Raw genomic sequence first — 18288 nt, 5'->3', positions numbered from 1 at the left:
TTTATAAATTGAATATCCACCCATCTGTGGCTGCTTATCATTTATCAGCCAACCTTAAGTATTTCTGGTCAAGGGATCACCATGTATACTAACTGGCATCTTTATCATCATCATCACTTTTATTTCTATAGCGCCTTTCTCATGCTCAAGGATGCTTTGCAATCAAAGAACAATGAACACATTGAACAATTTGCAACAAAAGGTACACATTGACGTGTAAACAGAACAATGATAACACAGTGAAAACAAGTAAGGCTTTAACAGAGATTTAAATGAAGACAGAGAGGAGCATACTGAATAGACTGGGGGAGAGTGTTCCATTATTTGGGAGCTACTACACTAAATGATCGACCACCCATAGAAGTCAATTTAAACCTTGGAACATGAAGGCCTAAATTTAGCGATCTTAAAATATGGGATGGGACTTTTCCACTATCAAGCCAAATAGTTCTCTGGACTGGCCTGGGGGTTTCGCACTATTCCAGACTCATGAGACCGGTTACGGTTTCTGTTTCCATCTGGTGGTGTTTGAGCATCTGTTACTGAAACAGCCTGTACTCAGGTGGGTTTCACCTGTAGTTGAACAACCAGCTACATTAGCATTAGCGTCACCTGGTTCAGCTCAAAGCACCACAGAGCAATTCTATTGTTTATCTTCACTTCAACACCAGTCATTTTGAATTTGTGCTCTCAGATGTGAGTCTTTATCCTCTAAACGGGTGTTTTCAATCATCAGTTCACTAGAACTGAGCCCTTACTGTGATGAGAGGCACCGTGCACTCGTGTTAGCTTAGCCTACCAGGTTACAGCTTAATGCACTACAGAACGGGTCAGATTTCGTCTTTCTGTCAGTCGATCAGTCGACTTTGCTCTCGCTGTCATAAGTTTTTATCATTTATACTTTTGATAGCAGAGCAGTTAGTCGAATCAAACCTGTACTGCGGTGTTTGGATCTCTTCAGCTAAGCTAAGTTAGCTAGGAGAGAGGAGCTGGCTAGCATTAGTTTAGCTGTAAGGCTCCAGCTCCAAACACCAGAGAACAGGTTTAAGTTCAGCGTTCTGTCCCTCCAACATCAGCCGCTCGACTTCTCTTCCTCAGAGCTGAGTCATTATCTAAATTAGTGTCAGTGAAGCTTCTGTTAGTCAGAGTCAAACCTGTTCTGTGGTGAGCAGAGCTGGCAGCATGCTAGCTAAGATATTGCTAACCAGCTACTCTCTTCTGGTTAGCAGCGCTGTTTGACTTTTAGAAACTGGTCTTAGATTGAAGCTTTCATGATTATTGAATGGTGGCTTTAAAATCGTGCACTGTTTTCACTTATTTGAGCAAACTGAACTTATTTGATTGTTTTTGGGTTGAAATAATGCAGCAGGAGGCTGTGGCACAAAACTGGCATAAACAGATAACGAGTCAGCGAACAGCTACATCGTTACATCATCCCACCGAACGGTTCTGTGACCCTGAGTACGGTTAGCTAACCGTGCCAAAGAAAAACAGGCTGAGCCCGGTTTTTAAGCCTTCCATGTCAAACTGTGTTCATGTGGAAACGCCACTGGAACGGTTACCCTCCGTGCTCAGAACTTCTCGGCTCTGCAGTGGAAAGCCTTAGATGAAACTCAGCCAGATATTGGAGAAGGAGTCACCAGAATCCCATCAATATTGATGCCAAGGACAGATGAACTGGATGTCAGTACCTTTTGAGCAAATTAAAAAAAGCAGTTTTGCTGGCGATCAGTATAAAAAAAAATTCATACTCATCCTTGACTTTGTCAGGAGCACAGTCAGATAAAGCAAGTGGTGGTTTAGTCTGAGCAGGACACTTACATAGATCTGAGTGTCGTCTGCCTAACAATGAAAATTTAAACCAGGATGGGGTATTATATGGCCAAGTGGCAGCGCATATATGAAAGAGTAGGGGACTTAAAACTGAGCCCTGTGGAACACCCTTAGAAGCAGACCCCTTTTGGCTCTATATTTCCGTTTATCACTAAGACATAAAGGAAGCCAGAAAAGGGCGTATTCAGTAATACCAGTGCTGCGCATACGAGGGAGTAATGGTTCATGATGTATGGTATCAAAAGCGGACCTAAGATCAAAAAGTGTCAGCATACTAAGAGCTGCTGAAACAGCTACATGTAGGAGATCATTAGTAACTCTAAGAAGTGCACTTTACCAGAAACACTTTTCTTTAAGCTCCAGCTGGTATTTGCTGAGGCCCTTCAACAGTTTCCGACCACAGAGCTGCTCTGAATACATGTGGGTGGTGCACTAGTGACAATGAGGTGTGCAAACTTCAGGAACATGTCAGTGTTGTTTTGTGTTGAAATGTCACCTTTCACTGTTTGTCACTGTTCATTCTATATCAGTGATCATTCCATGTGTTTCAAAGCTCATTCCATATATATCAATGTTCGGCCAATATAGATCAGTATTCACTCCATATATATATATATATATATATATATGTGTACATTTCATATATTAATGCTCATTCAAAATATATATATTATATGTATCTTTCTAGGTTGCTGTTCTGGGCGGATGGTGGGGTTTCACCCAGGATTGAGCAGTCCAGTCTTGATGGAATGGACAGAAAAGCCCTGGTTACCTCGATAATACGCAACCCGGTCTCCATCTGTTTAGGTGAGAATATGCACTTTCGTTCTGCGGGTCATCATGGACGTTATTTAGAGATACAGTACCAGTGAGAATCACATACCTAACTGTTTTGCAATCCCAGTTCCAAAAAAGTTAGGACGCTGTGTAAAATGCAAATAAATGTAAATAAAAACCGAATAGAATAGTTTTCCATTTTGCCTCAGTGCATCTTAAATGAGCTTGGGCCCAGAGAAGTTGGTGGCATTTCTGGATCCTGTTTATATATGGCTTCTTCTTTGCATGATACAGCTTTCACTTGGATTTCTCGATTGACGGTGAACTGTGTTCACAGTCAGTGATTTATGGAAGTGTTTCTGAGCTCATGCAGTGATTTCCAATACAGAATCAAGCCTGTTTTTAATGCAGTGCTGTCTGAGGGCCCGAAGATCACAAGCATCCAATATTGACCGTCGGCCTTGTCCCTGGCATACAGGGATTTCTCTAGATTCTCTAAATCTTTTGATGATATTGTGTACTGTAGATGGTGGAATATCCAAAGTCTTCGCAATGTTACACTGATGAACATTTTTCTGAAATTGTTCCTCAATTTTTAGAAAGTTTTTGCAGATTGGTGAACCTCTGCCCATCTTTGCTTCTGAGACACTCTAAAATACTCTATTTATACTCAGTCATGTGGGTTAGTTGCACATTGCTTCTCCAGCTGTTTTATTTATTAGAACCACTTACTTTTCCAGCCTTTTGTTGCTTCTGTCCCAACTTTTTTGAGATGTGTTGCTGCCATCGAGGTCTAAATAAGTTAATATTTTTTCATGAAATGGTAAAATGTCTCACTTTCAACATCTGATATGTGTTCAATGTTCTGTTGTGAATAAAATATGGGTCTATGAGATTTGCAAATCATTGCATTCTGTTTTTATTTACATTTATTTACAATTTACACAGCGTCCCAACTGCTTAAATGCTTGAAATTTGTTTCCAAAACAAACATAAATAGATATATTTATGTAGTTAGGTACAAAACATTTAATTGCTATAAACAGTTTGGATATTTTTGTTATATTTATCATATATCATTATGTGTGTTCTATGTCTTCTTTATTATTATAAAATTGGAAAATAGTAGAACTAAAGAAGAGTCCAGTCTTTTCACTAATTATGTTTTTTATATAGAGAACAGTGAGTGCTGGTTTGTGTCCTGCATTGTTTAGCTGAATTTTTGGATGATTGATTATTTGATGGACTGATTGATTTTATGCATTATTTTTCTTCCTCTAATCAGATATTCCCCGTGGGCTGCTGTACTGGGCGGACTCAGGACTCCACACCATATCACGGGTCAGATACGACGGGCAGCATCGGAAGACGGTGGTGGAATCGAACGGTTATCTGGACGAGCCGTTTGGACTGGCAGTATTTGAGGTATGTGCTGCTGCTCCTGTGCAGAACTGCAAAGAATGATTATTTCTGTACTTTCAGTCACATGATTTTTCTGTTATGGCTGCCGTGTTTGAAACCAAATTTCTGTCATTGCTGCACTAGATTACCTTTCTGTGGGAGAGAGAATATCCTAGATGTGGAATTTTTTATATGAATTTTTTTTAAGTGAAAAATTCTCCTCTACACTGTCAGAAAAAAGGTGCTGTTCACCTATTCAGCCTAGAGCAATTTAGCCCCGCCCATTCACACTGAAGTTTTAAGGAGTGTTTCAGTCTGGAGTGCTTTTTGAATGAGGGTAGCCAATCAGAACAGAGCTCATTTACATGAATCAGTCTTAAAGGCTCAGTAACAGTTTTATTCTGGGAAAAAAAAGACTGGTGGGAAAATGGTCATGTAGAAATTATTGTGACTGTTTTTGGTACATTAAACCTCAAAGTGTTATAAGTGGGCCCAAAATGTGAGGAACGCCTAGCATATGGGGAAAATTTTGGAAAGTAAAGCTAATTTATTTAACTTGCTGGCACGTTGCAATTTCCTGCAATCATCATTCAAAATATATTTTGTGCTGTGACTGTTTTGTCTGCACTGCCTGTACATTTTCATTACCAGCCACAGCAAATCCATTTGAGATGATACTTGTGTGAAAAATCTCATTACTGGATAGTGTGAGATACATAGGTTAACAGTCTACACTGCTAAAGCTCTTCTGATAATCATACACTTTTGGCAGGGATGCTGTTGTCTTCCTTATAACTGCATGGTGCCACTGGATATATAACACTTCCACCACCATGCTTTACAGCTGGTATGAGGCTCTTCTGATCAAATGCTGTCCTTTGGTTTTCACCAAGCATGGCTTCTGGAATCGAGGACCACTATGAGGCATGGAATGAGTTTTTTTTCCTTTTCTTTTCTTTTCGAATTTAACATGTAAATGCAGCATCAGGCCTGCTGTCAGCACCATGCTAATTGGTGGGGTATAAACTTCCATAACATTTTAGCTATTAGCCTCTTCACTTCATTGCTAAAACTAAAGATGCAAACTTAAGACACCCAACACGTCTCAGCTGATCGACTACATTTGTGGTAAGCAGAAGAAAGAAATGTAAATAATGTGTTTATATATATATATATATAAACGATGCCTCAGTCAGTAACTTGGAACGGATGTAAGGTGGTCCTATTTTTGCGACCACTGTCTTCACTTCGTCTTCAACAACAAGCTGCTCAGTGGCTTGTTCAGTGACTGCCACTGCATTTCCTTTCCTTATTTCCTTTATTTCTTCACTTTTTATGTATTTATCAGAGACATTGCATGGTAATAAACCCAAAGTGTGCCAGTTCATTTTCAACCACAGTCCTTGTGCTGAAATTATAGTATTAAAAATAACTAAAATAAATTAAACAAAAAAAAAGATTTTTTTGTACCAACATACAGATATTATAGCAAAATAAATATACTTAGGGGGAAAAATATGTCCCATATTCCTGTCATTGTAGTTATTTTTGTTTAAATTCTATTGCTTGTTTGCCTTTATTTCAGTGCTAACAGTATTCTTCCCCCTTCTCGTGCTTTTTTCTTGCTGCATGTATTCAGCAGTAGTGAGGAAGTGGCGGTTGTGGCCCAAAAGCCCAACCTTTTCTCTGGTTATTTTGGCTGTGTCTTAGAGAGCTGCCTGAAAAAGTGGTTAGGGTGTTTTTACTTAAGTGAATATGAAACTGTCAAACTCACCATGCCTGCAAGAAAGTTGTCAAGACTGTTGTTTTATAGGTACGTAGGCTGTTGGATTTAGTTCAGAAAGGGCTGGCATGCTGATTAAAAAAAAGCTTAAAATTAGTTTAGGCTAGATCTTTAGTTTGGCTCTGCAATCTGTGCTGTACTAAAGCTACTAAAGCGGTTTATGTCCACAGTGTGGCAGAAATGTCATTTTTTGAAGTCCGGCACGTAGCTCAGTGATCATAAAAGCATATGATTCCCAAATGATTAAACACTCAGACAGGAATTTTATATCATCAAACCGAAGTTTAGCCAAAAATGAACATGAACAAAAAAAACATAATGTCTAATTTATAATGACTTATGACAGAACCTCATCACTGTGCCGGAACGTTACTGTATACTGAGCTGCTGACAGGACAGGCTCACTGGGCACTAACTGGACATTGTTATTCTCGTCTCTCTGCTCATATTACTATGCACTGCCGCTTTGTTTATACATCTATAGAACTATAAGCATGTTATTGTTTATAGTGTTTATCACTCAGTTTATCCACCCTGTCACCTACATATTTTATTTACTGATTTTTGTACTGCACATTAAATTTTTTATGGTTGTTTTACTATATTTTATCATATATCTTTACTTCTATATGGTAATACCTTTGTTCTTGTTTTGCTCTGTAGTGAATTTTATCTGTCTATCTATCTATCTGTCTGTCTGTCTGTCGTCTGTCTGCCTATCTATCTGTATGTCTGTCTGTCCATCTATCTATCTATCTATCTATCTATCTGTCTGTCTATCTATCTATCTGTCTGTCTATCCATCTATCTGTCTGTCTGTCCATCTATCTGTCTATCTGCCTATCTATCTGTCTGTCTGTCTATCTATCTATCTAGAACTGTAAGTTCAGTTGGTTCGTGTTTGGATCAGTTGTTGATTTGATTGTGAAATATCTGAAGTGAACATTTCCTTATTAAACCCTGTCCAGCTTTAAAACAGCTCAGACTCCTGATGCTGTAGAGTAGCATGTGCTGAATTCAGAGTTCACATAATTCAGATTTGGCTACTGAAACTGTCCTGTGTGTGTGTTTGTGCAGGGTCGTGTGTACTGGAGTGACCAGGTGACCGGCTCGATCTGTAGCGCAGATAAACATAATGGGAGATCGCTGAGAGTGACTCAGAACGCTGGGACGCGTTTCCCTGCAGGACTGCTGATTTATCACCCACTCATCCAGCCCACGGGTGGGTACTGAACCGCATATTCAACACAGACACGAGATCGAGTAGTGGGGGATGTATGTCGTTCAAGTAGTGTCTAAAAGTGCCCTTCTAACGAGTAGACTCTGCTGTTTAACCCTTAAAGACACTAAATTTCAAAACTGCACTCTGTCTACGCCCAAGTCTGGCTTAAAGGGGAATTCCACCAATTTATCTAAATTTCTGCATAATTAAGTGGTTCAGATGTAAACAGTCATTCAGAGTGGTTTGGTCTGAAACGCGCTCTGTGCTAGATGAACTTACCGAGTCAGAACTGTTCACAGTGGTGGTGATAGGAACCAGACGTCCACCTCTAAAAGCTCCCTCACAGAAAGTTCCTACATGAAATGGTTATGAATTCACTGCCTGATGACTGAGACACTGTTTTATGATAGTTTAGAGAACTTAAACGCCATTCATGGTGGAGGGATACATGCAGGGTGCTGTGAGGCAAAATAGTCCCCAAAGAAAACATTATTTCAGATTTTCCACTATTTTCCATCATCAACATTCCATATAAACTCAGAAGACTTGTGTAGGTTCACTGGTGGTTCTGGATAGTAAATAAAATGTCTGTATTTGTGTTGTAGTCATGGCGACCCCTGGTTCCTATCACCACCACTGACATCTGAACCATTTCACACCAAACCACTCTGTGACTGAATTATGGATAAAATTTGAAGAATTGTTGGAATTCCCCTTTAACAGCTGAGTTTACCCATGACCTGGTGACAGTTACAGTCATATGGAAAAGTTTGGGCGCCCTGGTTAAATGACGTGTAAAGTAAATAACTAAATAATCCTCTACTGAGACTCACTGCTATACACTATAACACACACTTACTGTTTATTTACTGAGTTTAACATAAAATTTGGCCTATAAGGTGGTGAAAATAATATGGAGGCAGAATAAACTAAATAAACTAGGTAAACACATACACTGCAAAAAATAGCATCTTGTCAAGTAAAATTATCTCACTATACTTTGAAGCTCATTTCTTACAACAAGCTCAATTATCTGCCTATATAGTGAGATAATTTTATTTGTAATTACTGAAACAGGTAATAAGTTGAAATAAGTTAAATAATTTAAGCTTACAACAATCTAAACCAGAGAAATATTAGACTTACTGATTATATTTAAGATGATTTTACTGGACAAGACAGTTTTTTTGGTAACACTTTCTTTGAAGGGGGTGTACATAACACATTCATATCACCTTACATAAACACTTCATAACATGTTCATGAATGCTTAAATCAACATTCATAAACTATACATGTTTTACATGATATTAATATGGACTACTATGTCATTTTACTGAAAGATGTTTTTCAAAATAAAAGTCCTCATTTTATTTATTATTTTCAGTGAAACTCCTCGTTTCTGGACTGTCAGCATAAAATGACCTGGCTTTATCCCTTTGGACAGAAAGTGTTTTGACACTTTTTGCCTAGACTTTCAACTTTTCTCAAGCATTTGTATTTTGCAATATGCTATTCTTTCTGCTTTTTACACTAATTATTCATATATAAAATGTACTGTTCATTCAACACTCTATAGATAATTGTGGAAAATGTTACTTAAACTAAGTTGAACTTTCTTGGGGTAAATGCTAACACTGTTATCCCAATTACTTTGGAGGTTTTATTTTTAGTGATGTTCTTCCTCACTTATGGTTTTGGAGAAGGCACAAGTATAACTGTGCATTGGTTATCCTGTGTAACTGAGGTTAAATGTGACAAGCACTGTTATCACAAGGAATGATTCCTTTTTTGGCATTACTTCAAAGTACAATCGAGTGGTGGCTCTTTGACTTTCCTCACTCAGGGTGCTGATGATTTTGTAAGAAACGTCCTTTATAAATTTGCCTTGCTTTGCCTTCACCATAAAAGTGATGGAAGTCACGTTATCCTCACTAAAGTGCATGTTACATGAATGGATGGATCTTGAATGGAATGGATAAGTATTATGGGCCTGTCCCACCACCACACAGAGTTTGAGACTTTAAGTTGATTGACTGTTCATAGCATATTTATGAGTAATTCACTGTCCATATAGTAAAGTGACATGCAAAGCAGCATTCATAAGTGATTCATAGCATTTTAAGGAGCTGTTAATATACCATATAGTAAAGTGACATGCAAAGCAGCATTCATAAGTGATTCATAGCATTTTAAGGAGCTGTTAATATACCTTATAGTAAAGTGACATGCAAAGCAGCATTCATAAGTGATTCATAGCACATGCAAAGCAGCATTCATAAGTGATTCATAGCATTTTAAGGAGCTGTTAATATACCTTATAGTAAAGTGACATGCAAAGCAGCATTCATAAGAGATTCATAGCACATGCAAAGCAACATTCATAAGTGATTCATAGCATTTTAAGGAGCTGTTAATATACCTTATAGTAAAGTGACATGCAAAGCAGCATTCATAAGTGATTCATAGCATTTTAAGGAGCCGTTAATATACCATATAGTAAAGTGACATGCAAAGCAGCATTCATAAGTGATTCATAGCACATGCAAAGCAGCATTCATAAGAGATTCATAGCATTTTAAGGAGCTGTTAATATACCTTATAGTAAAGTGACATGCAAAGCAACATTCATAAGTGATTCATAGCACATGCAAAGCAACATTCATAAGTGATTCATAGCATTTTAAGGAGCTGTTAATATACCATATAGTAAAGTGACATGCAAAGCAGCATTCATAAGTGATTCATAGCATTTTAAGGAGCCGTTAATATACCATATAGTAAAGTGACATGCAAAGCAGCATTCATAAGTGATTCATAGCATTTTAAGGAGCTGTTAATATACCTTATAGTAAAGTGACACGCAAAGCAACATTCATAAGTGATTCATAGCATTTTAAGGAGCTGTTAATATACCTTATAGTAAAGTGACATGCAAAGCAACATTCATAAGTGATTCGTAGCATTTTTTAGGGATGTTTACAGACCATGTGTATAAATAGTGATTTACAATTAAACATCTACAATTATTTTCCTTACCTTTGCAGCAAGACCCAATGACTGTGAAAAGGAGTCAATAAACACCACAAGTAGGAAGGTCCTTTTTTTTTATTGGCAAGACCAGAACAGGCACTTAAACATGCTGCTCAAACTCAAATCAGGAAACCACAAACTCTTCTGAACATGGAACTGCAAAATACAGATGTGCTCAATAAAATCTTCAACTCTTTTCTAAAATGAAAAATAAAACGCACCACCTCATGTGGCCATTACTTAAGGGTATTGCCTTCACTTTGCTCCTTTTCTTCTTAGACTGAAATTATTTTAAATTCTCTGAAAAACAAAACAAAAATATGAAGAAAATAAACAAAACGGCACAAGTCACTGCAAGAGTCTGAAGATATCATGATACTGGCTCTGCTGCTGGCTGTCTGTCCTCTTCTGGCTATACAAAAGATCAAACAGGAGCAGTCAGATGTGTGGAACTCTACACGCACAGGATGAGCCTATTTATACTGAAAGCACATGAACGTTGTGTTAGTGGGCTAGACAGACTGTCATAGCAGAGGTATGATATATAACTAGCAGTACAGCAGTTAAATTAGCTACTTTGCTTATGATCAGTAACTGCAGCCAAGAAACTTTGCTAACTAGCTAGCAGGCTAACGCTACCTTACATTAGCTATTAGAATGCATCAGGCTAATGTTAACGTCACCTAATTAGCTAAGTTACATGATTCAGTTAAGCCCCAAAGATTAATAGACCTTATGCGGGCTCTTGATAACAACATCCTTTTTTTTCGAACTTAAATAACTGATACTGATTTAACTTAGCGCACTGTTTTCTGGCTGTGCCAGTCGAGCTGAAGTAGTTAGTGGCCTAAATGAGCATCACTTATGACGCACAGCAGTGATGCGGAGTGATACGTTAAACAAACTAGTCCCAAACGCAAGGTGCACTTAAAACACTCGCTAACGTTTGGCTAGTGACGTGGTCTACACCAGGGGTCGGCGAAGTGTCAACAAAAATCATTTTACTATCCTGGCTGTAATGTGTCTCAGTATGTGCTAATGTGGTAGTATAGGCTAAAAGTATAGAAACGAAAGACTTACTTTGCTCTGCTTTAACCTTTAGCTCAGCTATAGCCGCGTGTCTCGCATCTCCACCACGAAACTTTGCCGAAAAGTAAAATAATTCTTGTAAAATGTCTCTCAAAGTTCGTTTTTTACGAGGCTGAAGTCGCTTCTCGTTCGCCAGCTTCTTGTTCGAATTTACCCGTTCCACCTTAAATGGCGCCTGAGGTGCCAGAATGTAACTGCTGCAGCATTTAAGGTGGAACGGGTAAATTCGAAAAACAAGCTGGCGAACGAGAAGCTGATTTCAGCCTCGCGACTTTTCAGTATTTGATAGTTTCTCGTTACAGATTAAATATATCGGGAAACCAACTGGAGTGATAATGAATTTATATAAGTCCTTTCGTATCCAAATTACCGATGTTTGTCTTAAATATTTCCCTTCGCTTTTTTGTTAGCTAACTTACTAGCTAGCTGGGCAAGACTGTTGACTGTCCTGCTGTGACCAGAAGTCTGCAGGCCTGCAGGGTTAAAGGGTAAATTAGCAGATAGAGGCTATATTAACTCCAGTGTTTTAGACCGTTTATAGTTGAAACTGTGTTGAACGATCAGCAGAGCTTTATTTTACTGTAAAGGAGGATTATTTTATTTTTGCCTATTTTGCAGTTCCATGTTCAGAAGAGTTTGTGGTTTCCTGATTTGAGTTTGAGCAGCATGTTTAAGTGCCTGTTCTGGTCTTGCCAATAAAAAAAAAAGGACCTTCCTACTTGTGGTGTTTATTGACTCCTTTTCACAGTCATTGGGTCTTGCTGCAAAGGTAAGGAAAATAATTGTAGATGTTTAATTGTAAATCACTATTTATACACGTTTCTGTAAACATCCCTAAAAAATGCTATGAATCACTTATGAATTTGGACAGAAAGTGTTTCTGACACTTTTTGCCTAGACTTTCAACTTTTTTTTTCTCAAGCATTTGTATTTTGCAATATGCTATTCTTTCTGCTTTTTACACTAATTATTCATATATAAAATGTACTGTTCATTCAACACTCTATAGATAATTGTGGAAAATGTTACTTAAACTAAGTTGAACTTTCTTGGGGTAAATGCTAACACTGTTATCCCAATTACTGTGGAGGTTTTATTTTTAGTGATGTTCTTCCTCACTTACGGTTTTGGAGAAGGCACAAGTATAACTGTGCATTGGTTATCCTGTGTAACTGAGGTTAAATGTGACAAGCACTGTTATCACAAGGAATGATTCCTTTTTTGGCATTACTTCAAAGTACAATCGAGTGGTGGCTCTTTGACTTTCCTCACTCAGGGTGCTGATGATTTTGTAAGAAACGTCCTTTATAAATTTGCCTTGCTTTGCCTTCACCATAAAAGTGATGGAAGCCACGTTATCCTCACTAAAGTGCATGTTACATGAATGGATGGATCTTGAATGGAATGGATAAGTATTATGGGCCTGTCCCACCACCACACAGAGTTTGAGACTTTAAGTTGATTGACTGTTCATAGCATATTTATGAGTAATTCACTGTCCATATAGTAAAGTGACATGCAAAGCAGCATTCATAAGTGATTCATAGCATTTTAAGGAGCTGTTAATGTACCATATAGTAAAGTGACATGCAAAGCAGCATTCATAAGTGATTCATAGCACATGCAAAGCAACATTCATAAGTGATTCATAGCATTTTAAGGAGCTGTTAATATACCATATAGTAAAGTGACATGCAAAGCAGCATTCATAAGTGATTCATAGCATTTTAAGGAGCTGTTAATATACCTTATAGTAAAGTGACATGCAAAGCAGCATTCATAAGTGATTCATAGCACATGCAAAGCAACATTCATAAGTGATTCATAGCATTTTTTAGGGATGTTTACAGACCATGTGTATAAATAGTGATTTACAATTAAACATCTACAATTATTTTCCTTACCTTTGCAGCAAGACCCAATGACTGTGAAAAGGAGTCAATAAACACCACAAGTAGGTAGGTCCTTTTTTTTATTGGCAAGACCAGAACAGGCACTTAAACATGCTGCTCAAACTCAAATCAGGAAACCACAAACTCTTCTGACCATGGAACTGCAAAATACAGATGTGCTCAATAAAATCTTCAACTCTTTTCTAAAATGAAAAATAAAACGCACCACCTCATGTGGCCATTACTTAAGGGTAATGCCTTAACTTTGCTCCTTTTCTTCTTAGACTGAAATTATTTTAAATTCTCTGAAAAACAAAACAAAAATATGAAGAAAATAAAAAAACGGCACAAGTCACTGCAAGAGTCTGAAGATATCATGATACTGGCTCTGCTGCTGGTTGTCTGTCCTCTTCTGGCTATAAAAAGATCAAACAGTAGCAGTCAGATGTGTGGAACTCTACACGCACAGGATGAGCCTATTTATACTGAAAGTGCATGAACGTTGTGTTAGTGGGCTAGATAGACTGCCATAGCAGAGGTAAATATATATATTTTTTGTTAGCTAACTTACTAGCTAGCTGGGCAAGACTGTTGACTGTCCTGCTGTGACCAGAAGTCTGCAGGCCTGCAGGGTTAAAGGGTAAATTAGCAGATAGAGGCTATATTAACTCCAGTGTTTTAGACCGTTTATAGTTGAAACTGTGTTGAACGATCAGCAGAGCTTTATTTTACTGTAAAGGAGGATTATTTTATGTTTGCCTATTTTGCAGTTCCATGTTCAGAAGAGTTTGTGGTTTCCTGATTTGAGTTTGAGCAGCATGTTTAAGTGCCTGTTCTGGTCTTGCCAATAAAAAAAGGACCTACCTACTTGTGGTGTTTATTGACTCCTTTTCACAGTCATTGGGTTTTGCTGCAAAGGTAAGGAAAATAATTGTAGATATTTAATTGTAAATCACTATTTATACACATTTTGTAAACATCTGTTAAAAAATGCTATGAATCACTTATGAATGTTGTCTTGCGTGTCACTTTACCATATGGTATATTAACAGCTCCTTAAAATGCTATGAATCACTTATGAATGCTGCTTTGCATGTCACTTTACTATATGGTATACTAACAGCTCCTTAAAATGCTATGAATCACTTATGAATGCTGCTTTGCATGTCACTTTACTATATGGACAGTGAATTACTCATAAACATGCTATGAACAGTCAATCAACTTAAAGTCTCAAACTCTGTGTGGTGGTGGGACAGGGCCCATAATACTTATCCATTCCGTTCAAGATCCATCCATTCATGTAACATGCACTTTAGTGAGGATAACGTGACTTCCATCACTTTTATGGTGAAGGCAAAGCAAGGCAAATTTATAAAGGACGTTTCTTACAAAATCATCAGCACCCTGAGTGAGGAAAGTCAAAGAGCCACCACTCGATTGTACTTTGAAGTAATGCCAAAAAAGGAATCATTCCTTGTGATAACAGTGCTTGTCACATTTAACCTCAGTTACACAGGATAACTAATGCACAGTTATACTTGTGCCTTCTCCAAAACCGTAAGTGAGGAAGAACATCACTAAAAATAAAACCTCCACAGTAATTGGGATAACAGTGTTAGCATTTACCCCAAAAAAGTTCAACTTAGTTTAAGTAACATTTTCCACAATTATCTATAGAGTGTTGAATGAACAGTACATTTTATATATGAATAATTAGTGTAAAAAGCAGAAAGAATAGCATATTGCAAAATACAAATGCTTGAGAAGTTGAAAGTCTAGGCAAAAAGTGTCAAAACACTTTCTGTCCAAAGGGATAAAGCCAGGTCATTTTATGCTGACAGTCCAGAAACGAGGAGTTTCACTGAAAATAATAAATAAAATGAGGACTTTTATTTTGAAAAACATCTTTCGGTAAAATGACATAGTAGTCCATATTAATATCATGAAAAACATGTATAGTTTATGAATGTTGATTCAAGCATTCATGAACATGTTATGAAGTGTTTATGTAAGGTGATATGAATGTGTTATGTAGACACCCTTCAAAGAAAGTGTTACCGTTTTTTGCAGTGTATTTGAGACATGATGTGTAAACAAATATTTGAAGGTCTAGTGAACAGTGTTTTAAAGTTCTGTGATGGGGGCCTTTGAAGTTGAGCTGTGTACGTTTTCTGTATTTTATTTTCTTGAGTACCTTCTGCTTCTTATCTGAGTGTGACTACTGTGAACTAACCACACGACCCACACCCTACTCGAGAAACTGTCTTCTGTTCAGTTTGTTATCTTCGTGTAGCCACTACTCATTTCTTAAAAGGACATTTCAACACACTTCCTGTTGCAGAATCATGTCTCTGATCATTATGTCTGGATTAACACACACATGCTCGCACCGGATCATTAGGAACTGGTCAGTCAGTCCTGCCGAAGGTGAAGACGACACATGGAAAAGCAGAGTTTAGATACTATGCTGCTCTAAAATGGACCAAGTGGACAGAGAGCATTAGAACAGCCCTCTGAAATGAGACCCTCAAATAAAAAGAGCATCACTTCATTAACAGCTACCAGCGCTGCTCTGTAGGCGACCCTGCCAGTCTGCAGTGACAGCAGAGGAGGGTAAAGTTCAGCTCCTCACTGCTGGGCTTTAGTTACATTTAGGGCATCATATGATCTTCAAAGAGGGGGGCAGTTATTTATTATCACCCACCCCTAATTCTTCAGTGATATGAAGCTGAAGTCAGATATTCACCAGATTCTTGTTCGAATTTTCCCATTCCACCTTAAATCATGCAGCAGTTACATTCTGGCACTTCAGGCATCAGAACTGCTGCACTATTTAAGGTGGAACAGGAAAATTAGCTAGCTAGCCACCAAAACATTAGCATGCTATTAGCGATTTTTTATGGTTGTTATAAAGAAAACAACCATAATACACTGAAACGACATTAAACTAAGATAATACAGTGGTTATCGTAATTTTTAACAGAGAAAATTCTCACATTTGTGTGTTTCTTTGTTCTCTTGTTCAGCCGTCTTGCCGGTTTTTCTGGGTTTTTTCTCATAACTCTCAGTTTGGAGTCTCTGAAAAACCTCAGTTTGGAGGCTCATGTAGCCCCAACACTTCGCCCTCCCCCTCTATCTCAACAAGAACCTAGACGAGAACACGCAAAATGGAGGGCTGAGGGCCTGAGTGGTGGCGATATGGGATTGGGCCTTCATCTTTAATCTGAGTTTAATTTTAATGATGAACTTCTTCTCTTTTTAAACTCTCATGTTTTAGTTCTCCTCTATTTTGTGACATTTCAAAACATTTCCTGTTGCAGATTCACCTCCCTGACCTTTACAGTCTTAACACACCGATACTCACACCAAGCTGCCCCCTTCACAAAGAACCTGCTCTGACTGTAAGGCAGGTGGTTGTGAATATTTTGGGTACATGAATGTAAATACTTATTCAAAGCACTTACATCCTTGTATTTAAATGTGATGCAAAGCAGTTATAATAAGCTAAATGTTCTATACTAGAGGTCACTAATAGGCGGACCGCGGTCTGTGTCTGGATCCAGGTGCTGTCCTGTGCGGACCTGGACCTATAACTGATAAACTATGGAGAATTATTTAATTTCGACGGGGTGGTTCTGTTTTAATCGGTGTAACTTTTCTAGCCTTTACAGTTGTAAATATCACGTGACGCTACTCAGCCAATCAGATCTGTGCATTACGACGAGCACTGAGACTCAAGTGATTGACGCACACACAGGGGAGGGACGAGGAGAGAAACAGCAGTCAGAGAAGAAAGTGAGTCAGAGGGAAGTTATTTCACACGTCATGCTCCAAAAAGAGAAAACTGACAATAAATGTTGTTGAAATATGACTGAACTGTACTTTATTTGATTTGACATTCAGTTGTTGACTGTATAAGATGTTGATATACCTACTAGGCTACTTCAGTAAACAGTATATGGCACTGAGTCATGATGCAGCTTAGACATTATGATGTTCTGGACCTTTGCTTAAGGAAATTTTCTTCAGCTGGACCTTTTTGAATTTTGATTAAAGACCTCTGTTCTATATATTTGGCCTGTAGTCACTACTGAAGTGGTTCATATAATATAGTTCACATAATTCACTTATGAAAATGATGAAAGCAGTAATAAACTCAGAGGAGCGCTGTCTGTCTGTCTGTCTGTCTGTCTGTCTGTCTGTCTGTCTGTCTGCTGTGTTGGCAGCACCAAATCAGAATTTAAAAAGGTCAGCGTCACACAACCTGAGCACTGACGCGGTTATTCTCTGCGCTCAGTTGACTTGTGTGTGATCTTTTCTATCTCTGTTGGACAAAAACGGCTGTAATCTATCCTCCAACTGTGCAAATTCTAGTAGCTCGTAAACTTGAATGTAGTGGCAGTTTACGTTCATACTAGACTACGATCGAACTTGCGTTCAGCTGGTGCAACTGGCTGCTGGAGTGTAGGTGGTGGGCTGGTTTAACCCCTAAATAAATACAGCTATACACTTGGATATAACATTTCATAGTTTATCTGAGCATTCTTGTGCTTTTATTTGTGTTTATACATAAGCTTGCAGTTGAATTAAGATAAATCAGGTGATTTTTTTTTCAGGAGTAGCAGTGAAAGGCACAGACTAGCTGCCTATCTGGATTCAAGAGCCCTAAAATCTAAAGAACTAGTACGTAACCTCTGGACTCTGGACTCTCTGATCTCGGTTTTAGCATTTGTGTTAAAGCAATGACTAAATCACCTTAAAAACATCAACAAGATCAGAGATTTTCAGACTAAAGCAGATCTGGAGAAACTCATCCATGCCTTTATTTCTAGCAGGATTGATCACTGTAATGGTCTCCGAACTGGACCATCAAACAGGTTCAGCTAGTTCAGAATGCAGCTGCCAGAGTCTCACTAGGAGTAAAAGAAGGAACACATCACCCTCAAATCCTTCCACTGGCTACCAGTCTGTTCAGAACAGACTTTAAGGAGCTGTTACTGCTCCATAAATGTCTTATTGGTCAGGAGCAGCGTATTTATCTGACCTGCTGCAGCGATATGAGCCGAGCAGAACTCTCAGATCATTAGGAACTGGTCAGTCAGTCCTGCCGAAGGTGAAGACTAAACATGGAGAAGCAGCGTTTAGATACTATGCTGCTCTTAAATGGACCCAGTGGACAGAGAGCATTAGACGAGCCCCGACACTGGACACTTTAAACCAGCCTGAAAACTGTTTGAGGAGCTTTCAGCTCAGTT

The 18288-nt window shown here is 38.3% G+C and overlaps 1 protein-coding gene across 1 annotated transcript in view; it reads left to right on the top strand.

The window, feature by feature from the left end:
- Window positions 1-18288, top strand: part of LOC118814007 (low-density lipoprotein receptor-related protein 8-like) — a 43189-nt gene that overhangs the window by 19987 nt on the left and 4914 nt on the right. The window contains exons 7-9 of the mRNA XM_036579679.1: window positions 2522-2640; window positions 3896-4035; window positions 6872-7016. Of these exons, the coding sequence (XP_036435572.1) occupies window positions 2522-2640; window positions 3896-4035; window positions 6872-7016 (404 nt within the window). The remainder of the gene's footprint in view (window positions 1-2521; window positions 2641-3895; window positions 4036-6871; window positions 7017-18288) is intronic.

The sequence above is a fragment of the Colossoma macropomum genome, unplaced genomic scaffold (assembly GCF_904425465.1).
Source record: "Colossoma macropomum unplaced genomic scaffold, Colossoma_macropomum, whole genome shotgun sequence".
Classification (NCBI taxonomy): Eukaryota; Metazoa; Chordata; class Actinopteri; order Characiformes; family Serrasalmidae; genus Colossoma; species Colossoma macropomum.
This window is presented reverse-complemented; position numbering and strand designations above follow the sequence as displayed.